This window comes from Sebastes umbrosus, chromosome 24 (genome assembly GCF_015220745.1).
Source record: "Sebastes umbrosus isolate fSebUmb1 chromosome 24, fSebUmb1.pri, whole genome shotgun sequence".
In the NCBI taxonomy this organism is placed as follows: Eukaryota; Metazoa; Chordata; class Actinopteri; order Perciformes; family Sebastidae; genus Sebastes; species Sebastes umbrosus.
In genome coordinates, this window is record NC_051292.1 from 3,532,918 (window position 1) to 3,546,052 (window position 13,135).

The 13,135-nt window shown below is 42.1% G+C and overlaps 1 protein-coding gene across 5 annotated transcripts in view; it reads right to left on the reverse strand.

Annotated features, from left to right (window-relative positions):
* The window catches only part of LOC119483492 (nck-associated protein 5-like), a 131,958-nt gene that overhangs the window by 11,003 nt on the left and 107,820 nt on the right, over nt 1-13,135 (reverse strand). For all 5 annotated transcript variants that reach the window (XM_037761629.1, XM_037761632.1, XM_037761630.1 and 2 more), the window contains 5 exons: nt 11,615-11,719; nt 9,517-9,705; nt 5,747-9,321; nt 5,119-5,224; nt 4,059-4,146 (listed from right to left, as the gene is read on the reverse strand). In XM_037761629.1, the coding sequence (XP_037617557.1) occupies nt 4,059-4,146; nt 5,119-5,224; nt 5,747-9,321; nt 9,517-9,705; nt 11,615-11,719 (4,063 nt within the window). The remainder of the gene's footprint in view (nt 1-4,058; nt 4,147-5,118; nt 5,225-5,746; nt 9,322-9,516; nt 9,706-11,614; nt 11,720-13,135) is intronic.

Sequence of the window (13,135 nt, forward strand, 5' to 3'; positions counted from 1 at the left end):
AATATTGGTGAGTGAAAACTCTGAGAGCAGACCGGGAGTCGAGGTGGATCGATTTTAACAGGCTCGGCTTCTCAGCTGTGTAGTCTCCATGGGACGCTGGTGCAAAAACACAGTCCACTCATGAGCATTTCCTTCTCTGAATGAACGCTCTCTCTGACTATGGTCGGGCTTTACAGTAGAGCGGATCACATTTACATTTGGGTCTGAAGCTTGAACTATTGATCCTTTATGTCTATGGGTGCCATTAGTAATGCACTAACGTAACAACTGCATTCTCCTCTGCATGCCAAAGCAATACATAAAGAAGTTATATATTCAAAACAACTTGTTTACATGTACTTTTACTTTCTATCGGACTTGTTTCTGACGTGCTGTGCACGGAGAACCTGTGAAAATGACTCATTGGTGTTTGGATGTACACATGCACCGTGTTCATCGGACAGATGGCCGGTTACGTGTATGAATATCTGCTGTGAGTCTCTTGATGTAGTTGACATAAAAGCAAAGAATACACATGCTGAGAAAGAGAAAGGTAGAGAGAGCCATAGATTACACAGCTGTATAATTGAATGCCAAGCCTGGCAGTTGAAAATGCCCCCTATAACCAAACCATAACGAGGTCCACAGTAATTCTAGCCAGAGGCAGCAACAGCTGGACATAATGTAGTTTTTCATGAGCTCCCTATCACTTCTGTTTACAACCTCCAGGGTTTGAGAGGGGGAAGCTGGTTTGTTCATATCGCCACAGTGTGAAATGGGCTTTATGCAACGAGGGGGTGTCAAAGGGATCGTAACTAACGACCATAACTTAATCTAGGAGATATTTCTGTGTCAGCAATCAGATGAAAAAGCATGATTTTTGACACTATTGTAAAGTTATGTTACCACAATCATTAGAGTAAAGATCCAGCAGCAAGATTTGCTGCATACTGCTGCAATAATGCTTTTTTTTTAGTTTGTGATCTATTTATTTGAATTTTCTTATACACAACATAACATTGGGAAGTGACATATGATGCGATATCAAATACATATGCATCCGCACAAGATATAGGAATGTCAGCAAGTCAGAGCAGAGTTGTGAAGACAAAAAGGGACAACAATTTAAAAAAGGAATAATAAAAAAAAGAATAATAATTAAAAAAAAATGAATAACTTTTTGCAAAAACCAAAACAAAATTAAGAAAACAAGGCTGAAAAAATATTAAAATATAAATATGCAAAATTAAATAGAAATAAAGTAAAATTGAAATAACAATAATATTTTTTTTAAATGAGCAACTACTTGCAAAAAACAAAACAAAATTAAGAAAACAAGACTATAAAAATAAATATGTACAATTATAAATATGAAAAAATAAAAAAGGAATAAAAAAATATAACTAAGAATAATATAAAAAATTAATAACTACTTGCAAAAACACAAAAAAAATTAAAAAACAAGGATAATAAATAAATAATTAATTAAAAATGAAAATAAAAAGTGACAAAAAATGGTTGTGGGAGTGTGTAATAATTAAAAAATAGCCTTTTTTTGGCTTAAGAATGGTGCTTTGTATCACCGTGTGGTTGCTTGCTTGAAGCCCTGTGTGTTTTCAAAACAGAGTAAAAGCAAGAAAGCCAGAAGCATCAGCAGCAGCCAGTGAAACACTTGCTGAATCATTGGTATTGATGAACAACGCCATCAAACCCCTGCAGATATATTAGGGTCATTCGTGCTACGAGCCAGTCAAAATGTTATTTATCGTCCCTTTACAAGAAGAAATACTGCCTCCAGCTAATATACAATAACTGACCGGTGCTGAATGAACTTTAACGTCCACATTCATAATGTGGATTTTGCTCAAGCTGCTTGCATCATAAACTGGCTGGATGTAAACTATTTATATGATTGATGTGTCTGTGTGGTGTTGGAGATACGTGGCATTAAAGCAGCCACGGCTGAAACCTTTATGAAATATGTAGCTCATGCTGTCTGGAAGTGCTTAGCTGGCAGAATATATATAAAGAAAGGCAGCGTGTTAATCAGAATACAGACACAATTAAGCATTTTATTTTGGGCTCCGTGGCTGTGACCCATCGTTTTCACACTCAAGTTGCTCGAGCCAGAACTATTTCTTGACAAGTTACTTCCCAGCTAAATCTTCAAACTTTCTGGTTCCACAGAGATTATTCCCACCAACACTCAGACCTATTGAAACACAGTTTAATTATATATAAGAACTGGCTGCCGACTGATGTTTTCACACAGTGTGTTCGTGATATAAACAATGCCAACTGTGAAGCAAACCCACAGTACTATAACCAACTTTTGCAGTAATATATAATACATAAACATTGATTACAGCAGCTTTAAATGAACAAGAAGACTTTCTAACCTTCATTCAGTTTGAAAACATTTGTCATTTTCTTAAAACTTGGACAATGTAAGTCCAATTTTAAAAACTTTGCTTCAGGATATCCAATTTAAAAGACTAAAACTATGAAAACACAGCACCTTTTTTGCGAGTATGTGGCCCCACGTTATCATCAATTCCTCTGTCTACGGTGCTATATTACAAGAGATAAGTCATTACGACCTTTGAGATGCATCACTGAGACAATTTCTCAAATATCCAACTGAGTGACAACTGAGTGACGAACTCGCTGCACTCAACAGCGGTTACACCCTCTCTCTCCACGCCGAATGACACACTACAATGCAAGTTTGTCCCACCGCAATAATAACAATCATCATCCCGTCTCGCAAATTGTTTGATGCATCTATTTTTTCACTTCCTTAGCTGCTCAGGCATTGTAAAATATCAGCCGGTTGCACATCAATCACCTGACTACATTGTCAACATGTTTTTTATTTTTTTGCAGCTGCTGCTGCTGCTGCTTTTTCCCCACAGTAATGGCAAGTCTGGCAGTAAGGGGAATTAGTTGAAGGAATTGACTTGTCAATCACATCAGGAAATCACAACTGTAAAATGTGTGAATGCTCCGTTGCACTGGTTGATTCGTGATGGTTAGTGACAGCTTTTCGTAAGCTACTTGAAAAAGACTCTACTGGGTGAGGTAAACACTTGCAAATGTGAAACTCAGTGGCTTAAAACAGACAACATGAATGTTCGGCATTGAGAAAGTGACAAGAACAAAGTTGGGAAAAAGGAATATGTAACACAAGATCAGTCGCCAGGAATTAATGTTGGCATTGTACGTTTCTGCAAACCATGGATACCTTGAATGTCAACGTTTTTCGAGGAAGTGACGTAGTAAAACGAGCAACTGCTATTGAAAGTTACGTGGTATAATAACGAGTAAGACAAGCAATAAAATCCACAAAGGGTGGGTAGGAGGGGTCAAACAAACATCAGACTTTCACCTAGGAGACCACTGTTCACACTGTCCCGTGTGAAACCAAAAGTCAACGTTTACGCTTGTTACGTAACGTTACGTATGAAAGTCTGTTAGAGGCAGTTGTTATTTATTTAGACTAGTTACATTGTTACATTACATCGTTATGTTACAATGTTATGTTACATCGTTACGTTACATTGTTACATTACATTGTCACGTTACAATGTTATGTTACAGTGTTACGTTACATTATATTACATTGTTATGTTACATATGTTGTTGCGTTATGTTGTTACTTTACGTTGTTACCATACGCTCTTATGTTATGTAGTTACATTACGTTATCTTACGTTGTTATGTTATGTTGTTACTTTACTTTGTTACGTTATGTTATTTTTATACAAACCATAATGTTTTTTCTAAATATAATCAATCATTTCACAATGTTAACCACGTGGTATAGTGCATTTCTGCAAACGTGATACAAGATTCATATTTTTGGTTCAGAAACGTCGACATTCAACGTATCCCGTGGTTTGCAGAAATCCACAATGACAACATTTTTTCTGCCGACTGTGTTGAGATAGAATATGAACACTACTTTGGTTAGTTTCTGTATGAAATGAAATAAACATTATTAGCTTGAGCGACTTAACCCCAACAAGGTCATGTTGTTGTTTTTTCTCACTTTGGCCAGCAGTCATACGTAAGCTTACCTATCATGTGGTCTTGACAAGCCGTGTCTGGGATGCGTCCGTCCTCGTTTTCAGCCCTCAGGTTGATCTTCTGAGTCATTATAAGAGTCTAGAATATTAACAGAGCATGTTGGTGACACAAACATCTCAAAAGACAGCTAAAATAATACCATAATATACAGTATCTGTTGGAGATGATGTTAAATTATCTGATATCCATCCATTTATAAAGCTTCCTTCAATTTGCAGAAGAAAAGTGAGAGCTATAGTATCTGCAGATTCATGTATTTTATGACTTTTGAGCTTCTGGCATTGGGATATGTGTTTAAAGGTTTGTTCAAAAAGAAGGCAATTGTCATACTTTCCTGCCTTACTTTAATTGAGTTATTTATTTTTTAAAGTGGTTTTGGTGTGGTGCAAGAGAAGGAGCTTGTAGGTCATAAAGTGTCCCTCTTTTGTTGCATTTCTGTGGGGAGAAGATAGAGAGAAAGCTTGGAGGACGGTATTAAATGGCCCCTTTGTCAAATTGAGTGCCTGCGATAAGGGGCTCCTCCATGTTATCAAAATTCCACATCATCTGGATTAAATGTCCTACATTATGCAGTGAGACTCTCTTTGTGTCACTCTCCTCCTCCATTCAGCTCACTCCTCATACTCTTTTTTACCAAGCTCTCTGTAGCACTCAGCCTCTCCGTCATTTTTTTGACTGACGGATAATAAAGAATAAATCCACAAGGTCATCATTTGGGCTGATATGATTTAAAGAAACAAGCCGCTGGGAGAAGCCTAATTTAAGTTTGTATTACATGCATGGCCTGATGTGAGATTTAAAAAGCGCCAGCCTCGTGGATACAACAACAACAATACCGAGAAAAAAAAGTAGGCGATGAATTGTAGGATTCAAAGCACAATGTGAATCAATACCCGAGCCTTCGGGGATGTAATGCTGAAGAGGCGGTGCTGCTGTGGGTGTGTTTGTGAACATGTACATGTGCAAGTGTGCAAACATGTGGGATTTTGCTTGTATGTCTGAGCTCGACACAGATATATATGTAATAAAGTCTATTGGTTGTTCACTTACAGCAGTATCTGGACAGATCTCCATATCGCCCCTCATTTCGCCGTGTTTCTTGGGCGTGGAGATCCCAGGCGGCGACGCAGCCACACAGTTGCCCTTCACAGAAGTCCTGCGAGAAAACAAGATTTGATCTGTTTTTTTTTTATGTCTGCGTGCCGAAGCTACTCCGTTTATCAACTCTCCAGGTATAAAGTGAGCCTTCTGATAACACAGGAATGCCATCAAAATGTTTAACAACCTCTATGAAGTGCTACCTTTCAAGTGATTGCAGTTCCTCTGGATAAAAATCTGTCAGCTGTGATTTGAAGTGGCAAATCAATGAAAGTGAGGAGTATGAAATGTGGAGCTTTTCCTGGCTTAAAGATACCTAGAGTGTGCTGACTGTGTGTCTGGATGCTGGTCCGAGAACTGCTTATGCTCACAGAGTCATAACTCAAACAGACAGCTGCTGTTTGTGCTGTTTATTTACCAGTTTCTCCGGCTCATGTTTAATTTAATAGAACAACCAATTTGTTTTAAAGTGTCGATTCACTTGACAACTGAGACAGGAAGTAATCAGCGCATAGCACCCGATCAATTAAGGGTAATTCATTCTTGATTTTCTTGATGACAAAGATGTTGTTTCACCCACCTGCCAAGAAGCTCTTTCACAAACTGGTCTTTGCCTATAAAGGCTGTCGTGCACTGGATCTGACTGGCGATCTGGCCCATCTGGTTGTTGCAGTGGTCCATGATGGAGCTCAGCTTGTTGTTCATCTCCGATTGATTCTGCACCTCCTGACTGTCTCTCTGTTGGTTATCATTTTTCTTCTTATCCTTCTTCTTGTCAGACTTCATCTGTTTGCCTGCGAGCACTGATCCGATCTTGGACTCTTTCTTCTCATCTTTTCCCTTGGGGGAGTCTGCTTTCTTGCCACTCAGAGCTGGGAGTTTGCTTTTACGGAGGCCGAACCAGTTTGCCAGAGAGGGGCCCGTTTTCTGTTTGGTCTCGCTGGCAGCGACCTTCTCCTGTTCTTGACATTTGTGCAAATTCTCCTCGATTCCCATCATGACTTTCTCTTCAATAGTGCAGGCTGTTGGGCTGATTTTTTTCTCCTCTGTATCTAGAGAGTCTGTCTGGGTTTTCGCTTCCCTGCTAAAGTCTGGCTCGTTAGCGGTGGTTGCCATGCCTCCTGCCTCTCGCACTGGGTTTTCTGAGCTATAAGAGGAGGGAGGATGAAACTGTGGATGAGAGGCGACTTTTGCTGGCTTACGGATGTTGTTCAAACCAATTCTATCGCTGATGGGTAAGCTACGCGCCTCTTTTTGAGAAGGCGAGGTGATTGCGTCCCCCTTCGCTGTGCCCTGCGACCCGTCACCTTTGGAGCCTGATTTAGAAGTTCTCTCAGGGATGATGTTGTGACTATTTGACACCGTCATGCCTCCGTAGTGGCTCAGCCTCGTCCTGGGGGAATGGACAGGACTCTCCACCAACCCAGCACTTGGTACCTCCAAGGAACTCTGCCTTGACAACGAGTTCCCACCTGAGTTAGTGATGATCTGAGTTCTGATCTTTCCCGGTCCTTCAAGAACATTGATGTTGGGTTTCTCAATGTAGTTGGTGCTGAAACTCTGGCTACGGGCTTTGGCGCCATTCATCCCCAAGGCCGGCTTTAGATGAGGTTTTGTTGTAACAGATATGGATCTAGAAAAAAGTTGACTACTCCTTTTCCCTTTATCGCAAACCTCCCCCTCCTCTGGCAACACAGCTTCTTCCAGTAACCTACACTGGGCCTCACCTTTCCCCTCTGTTACGGACCTCTTGGGCGGTGGATCAATACTGTACTCTTGCTGCAAGCTGTCACACTGGGTAGACGCATTTGAAGTCACAGTCTCCTTGGAGACTGAGTTGATATGATCTTTCTCTTGCTTGCCTGGTATAGAGGGAGTATTTTTATGGCTGGGAGGAGATTTTAAAAACGCTTTAAACCCCATTGGGATGCGAGTCTTTGAGGCTTTTTCTGCAGCGTTGGGGGAAATCATCACTGAGCTGGGTGGGCTGACAACAGCTTTACTGTTTTCTGTTTTACCTTGAGGGGTGTCCGGAAGCGATATAGGTAAACTAATAGAAGTCTTCTGCGCTGTCTGATGGACAATTTCATGGGTTGATCCTCTTTTATTTGCAAATGAGTTCTGAAGCGAGGACCCTCTGAGGGCACTGTAGGGCGGAGGGACATTCTTTGAGCTTTTAGGTGCATTTTCAGTTTCTGGAGCACACCCTGAGTTTGCAGAAGGGAGGTAGTCTTTCGTGGTCATCCTCTTGGAAGTGCCTTTAGTAGGTGTCTGAGTCATGGCGGGGGACTTTTGAAGGTGCTGACTGGTTTTCTCAACCAGTTTCTGAGGTGCAAGTGCAGTCCCGTAGCCTGCATCCAAGTCTAAACAGTCTTTATCCTTGATGGGTAGCGTACTTTGCATATTTGGTAAAAGTGAGGTGTGGTAACTCGGGGGAGGGCCCCTCACAGTGGTTGGTGTGGATGTTTGAGCCACCCATGTTTTATGTGCTTGAGGCGACCCTTCGTAATTTGGTCTGATCAGTAAGGAGGTGGTGCGGCCTGGGGGAGGGGGAGGAGACGGGGACCTGAGTTTATTTTTGCTGGTTTCACAGTGTTTGTCTCTGGTAGGCTGTTCACCATTGTCAGCATACTCCAGGTGCCTCCTTGGGAGGTGTGGGGAGCTGGAAGAGGAGCCCTTGCTCCATTCGGCCCTGCTGGGGAGCTTGGAGTTTACTGCCTTTGGGCTCTGCGAGCAGGTTCCTGGCGTCTTGATGAACCTGGACATTTTAACTGCAGCAGAGGAGGGGGATTTCTCCTGACCAGAGGGTCCTGAGTTTCCACTGTTAGTTGGTTCAGTGGAAGAGCCCTTAGACAATCTCAGAGGGGATCCTAAAGGTTTGTTACGACCGGGTATCTTTGAACCACCGGACTTGGGAGCAGCAGAATCGTTCATGGGAGGGATGGAAAGGCCTTTATTGGGTCGGCTGCTTGGTGGTTTGATTAGTTTCCTTTGTGGAGTCAGCTGCATTGACAGCCTCTCCGCACTTCCCTCCCTGCTATTGCTTGTTTTGCTAGACCTAATTTGATATTCAGATGGCTTCTCTGGAGATTCAAGAACAGTGTAGTTTCTTGCTGATTTCTGCCTCGTTGGCCTCTCTCGGGGCACTAGTTCTGCGTAATCAGCAACTACCTTGCTACTTTGAATGTCATTTCGAGCACATGCTGTGAGCTTCTGAGCACAAAGTTCAATTGGCTCTCCTTCTGCATCAAATATTGCCAATATGCTCTCCTCAGACTGACTACATGTTGCTGCTTTTGGCTCCTTAATTAGGCTGAAAGGCCTGGGCCTCCCATCTGCAGACTGGGTGCGTCCCTGCTCTCGTCGCAAGCACTGTTGTGCGAGCAGCTTGGCGGCATCTCTTGACAACCTCTTGGAGTCCCGCTCTGCTTGCTCTGGTGGCTGGCTAAAGGACATTCGGACGTCGCTTGACTCAGAGTTGAGTTCCTCTGGATCGTCCACGTCAGAGAGGTGATTGGGACCCTCAGAGGGGTTGAAGTGCAGCAAGGATGGTTTAGTAAAAGCTGATTTCCGCCCTCCCTCAGGGAGAAAACTGTTAATGAAACTCATGAGTTTCTCAGGACGCTCTTTTGAGTCACAGTCAAGCGGGTGTTTTGTAGCCACGAGACCTGAGCTACCGTCACCTCCGCCTCCACCTCCATCTCCACTGTCCTGTATCCCCTCCCAGCTACACAAACTGTCCGAAATGCTGCGAGAGAGCCTCTTACAGTAAAACCAGCTGTCCTTGGTGGGGATGTTATCTCCTCGACTTGAATGTGCCAATTCATCATCAGCATCGTCAGAATCATAAGCAAACTTCTTGCCCCCAGCAGCTGCAGGTCTACCCACATGGGTAGGCTTGGACACCCCTTTACTGCCACTCTTGATCCCCAGGGAGTAGATGCCCTCGTTGGAGTTCATGCAGTCTTTGTCGCCTGACTTGGAGACCTTGGCTGAAGCAGAAGAGCTCCTGTGTTTCCTCCTCTGGAGCTTCCTCAGTCCCTCCAGTATGTTGCTCTCCTTGCGCCTCGTGGGCTGCTCCTCCTCCAGGGGGGCGCAGATGTTACTCGGGGCCGACGAACCCAAACTCAGCCTCTTCTCCCAGGTCAGAGAGGACTGCAGGGCAAAAAGAAAGAGTGGGTCAACATGTATGAAATTGAACTAATAGATATCACCATGGTTTTGCCTGTAGTGTCTTGCCTTAATTATCTTTACCTCCATTTGGAGTCATAATCGGCACTCTTACAGTAAGATGAGGGATAACAACAAAAGAAAGACACTACAGCTACTGTCTATTATAGAGTGAGTTACCATTTTCCCACAGGATCGTCCATCATTCCAGGTGTAAGAGCCGCTGGAGAATTCGCTGCACGCACTTGACAGGGACAACTCACTGCTGCTACAGCTGCTGCGTGGGTATACCGGCGCTGGCACCGTCAGACTCAGCTGGCTCAGACACTTGGCCACGGGGAGACCTGCCTTTCCATTCAACTGAACCTCCTGTGAGAGGTGTGAGAGGAGAGGACATGATGCTATAGTGTGAATCACTTGCTTAGCATTAGTTATACTGTTAGCGCTCTGAGTGTGAGAGGATTTGACGTGCAAGTCGTCGGGTAGTGTTGCGTATCTAATTGCCATCTCGTTAATTTTGTGATGAAAGACTTGACAGACCAATGAAATGCTCTGGGAAAGTTTCCTAGAAATGCTAGAGCAATGCACTTTTCAAACTTAATTTAATAATATCAATCACATTTCCATGTGCAGTCATCACAACGCAGCAGATGGTACTCCAATTAGCATCTCACTCACTAATACATTATTTCATTCTCTTATGTAAGATGAGAAATCAGATATTTCGTTAAGCTCATATAAGTGTCACCTGTGAGCAGACCAAGTCATTGTTTTGCAAGTCACATGTAAGTCTCAAGTCTTTGCACTCAAGTCCCAACTCAAGACTAATAAGTCCCAAGTCAAATCCCAAGTCAAGACTGACAAGTCTAAAGTCAAGTCCCAAGTCAAATCCCAAGTCAAGACTCAAGTCCCAAGTCAAGTCCAAAGTCAAGACTAACAAGTCCCAAGTAAAGACCCAAGTCAAGTCCCAAGTCAAGACTAATAAGCCCGAAGTTAAGTCCCAAGTCAAGACTAACAAGTCCCAAGTAAAGACCCAAGTCAAGACAGACAAGTCCAAAGTCAAGTCCCACATCAAGCCCCAATTCAAGACTAATAGGTCCCAAGTTAAGTCCCAAATCAAGACTCAAGTCTAAAGTCAAGTCCCACGTCAAGCCCTAAGTCAAGCCTAATAAGCCCCAAGTTAAGTACCAAGTCAAGACTAACAAGTCCCAAGTAAAGACCCAAGTCAAGCCCCAAGTTTAGACTAATAAGCCCCAAGTTAAGTCCCAAGTCAAGACTAACAAGTCCCAAGTAAAGACCCAAGTCAAGACAGACAAGTCCAAAGTCAAGTCCCACATCAAGCCCCAATTCAAGACTAATAGGTCCCAAGTTAAGTTCCAAGTCAAGACTAACAAGTCCCAAGTAAAGACCCAAGTCAAGCCCCAAGTTTAGACTAATAAGCCCCAAGTTAAGTCCCAAGTCAAGACTAACAAGTCCCAAGTAAAGACCAAAGTCAAGTCCCAAGTCAAGACTAACAAGTCCCAAGTAAAGACCAAAGTCAAGTCCCACATCAAGCCCCAATTCAAGACTATTAGGTCCAAAGTTAAGTTCCAAGTCAAGACTAATAAGTCCTAAACTTTGACTTCCGAGTCCTAAACAAGTCATAATGCGCTCTTCACCAAATGTAATGCCATTTTAAGAGTCCAAATCGAATTGCAAGTCTTTTTTGATTTTGTGAAGTTGAGTCTAAAGCCATCAAATTTATGACTCGAGTCTGACACGAGTCAAGTGACTCGAGTCCACACCTCCGCTTGTGAGTATAACCTAACACAACCTATTTAAAGAGATGTGATACTTTTGCACATTTAGATAAGTTGATTTATTATAACTCACATCTCAGCCATTACTATTTCATTTTCTCCCTCGTCTTCCGCTCTCAAAGCACACATTACAGTTCATCAGCTGGCGTTCTCGGAGGGGTAAAATAAGGAAGCAAACTCATTTTCAAGCCTTAATGCATAATACATAAGATGACTAATGTACCACTGTGTCCTATGGAGTCATTTTTACTGACGCGGGTCTCAATCGATGGTTTTCTGGTAATATGACAAGGATTTATTCCTCTTAGAGCCGAGTGATACTGCCAGCTCTTCCTGGTGGGAGCAGAGGAGGGGTCACGGCTTCAGATAGTTGGGTCGGTATTTTAATATCTTGTAATGATTTCTTGAGGGGGGTTGCGGTTATGCTACCTGGACGATTCATATTGCTGAATACATTGCATGTTTCCCATTAAGCTTACGTTGGAGGGAGAGTCGGTGTTTCTGGAAAGCAAGAAGGCCTTGCTTCTCTCCGGCTCAAGAAGCAAATCTGCCGCAGATAGATCCATGATCCGAGAGTGGAGTTTCTGAAAGGAAGGACACACTAGAGTGAGTTTTGACTGCAGGGATTTCAAGAAATTAAACAGCAGAATGGTAGGTTGGTTTTCATTAGAAGTCGTCTTTTAGCTATACTGTTCATTCAACACATTGCAACACTCAGTGATCCCTCACAGTAAATCTATCAAGTTAGAAATTAAATTAGTTTTTGCAACATCTCAGTGTGTCGAGTACGAGCAACATTTTGCCGGCCCATCAGATTCCCTCCACTGGCGCCACGCAGAGCCCTGATTCATACTCCTTGCTCAAAGTCATTAATGTCATCGGCCGGAAAAAAAAAAATTAATGTGAATAGGAAATAATTGCATCAGGGAGTAAGGGATTCCTTTGATTTCTTTTTTTTTTTTATTCATATGCTAGTCTGCAGTCTCTTCTGTTATTTAACTCTTGTGCTTAAGAGGGAAGGATACAAAACCAAATACATTTCCAAGTGTTAATCTCCGAACTTAATTACACTGCGCTCCCTGCGCTCAAATTAACTTAAACTGGAAATATGCCGGAACAAAACACTTGATCTTATGCTGCGTTTCCTGCCAAGGGTAAAACTAATGCTCACTCAGGGAGTATATGTATATACAGTAGGCGATTTGTTAATTTCTAACAGGGGGGTGGACCCAGCTTTAAATGAAATTTCTCATGCTGGGCACCTGCAGCAGAAACAATATCTATCATGAAAACTGTGAGTTATAAAAGGGAAAGTCACCTTCAGCAAATGGAGCTTTGAAAACCAGCTCTTATCATAAACATTTTCAAATATAAACAGGTAGATTCATCTTCACTTTTATTGCTTTCTATAAAAACCCTTTGCTGACAGTTTGTATTGACTTTTTCTGTGTTGTGAAAGACGTCCTCTGAACATTTTGGTTTGAGGGGGGAAAAAAGAAAGAAAACAGCTCCTAATGATACCAAAACTTAACGGTTTCTTTTGTCTCTTAAGACCAAACAACCTGCATCACTTCGCCTGTGGCCAAAACACAACCATCCTACGTTTTTTCTCTTCAGCAAAACATCCAAAGGGAAAAAAAAAGCTTCTTTTTGTATCAGTGCGATCATGTGAATGAGACTTTTCACCTTCAGTGACGAGGTGGAAACACATCGATACCCACTTTCAGGAGCACAGAGATAAGTAATCATAAAATATAAAACATCAAGCTCTGCATGCTAAAACCTGGTTTCATTTAATTCAAAGTTGTTGCAAAAATCAGGCTGTTAAAATGTTTTGAATTATTACAACAATTTGACATTTAATAAATGACTGCAACCAAAATTGACTTATTAGTTTTTAGTGCTTTGTTGTACTCACTATAAAGCTTCATTGGCATTATTCTTTCAAAATTAAACATTGCATTAAGCTAGAGCTGCAACAATTAATCGATTAGTTGTCA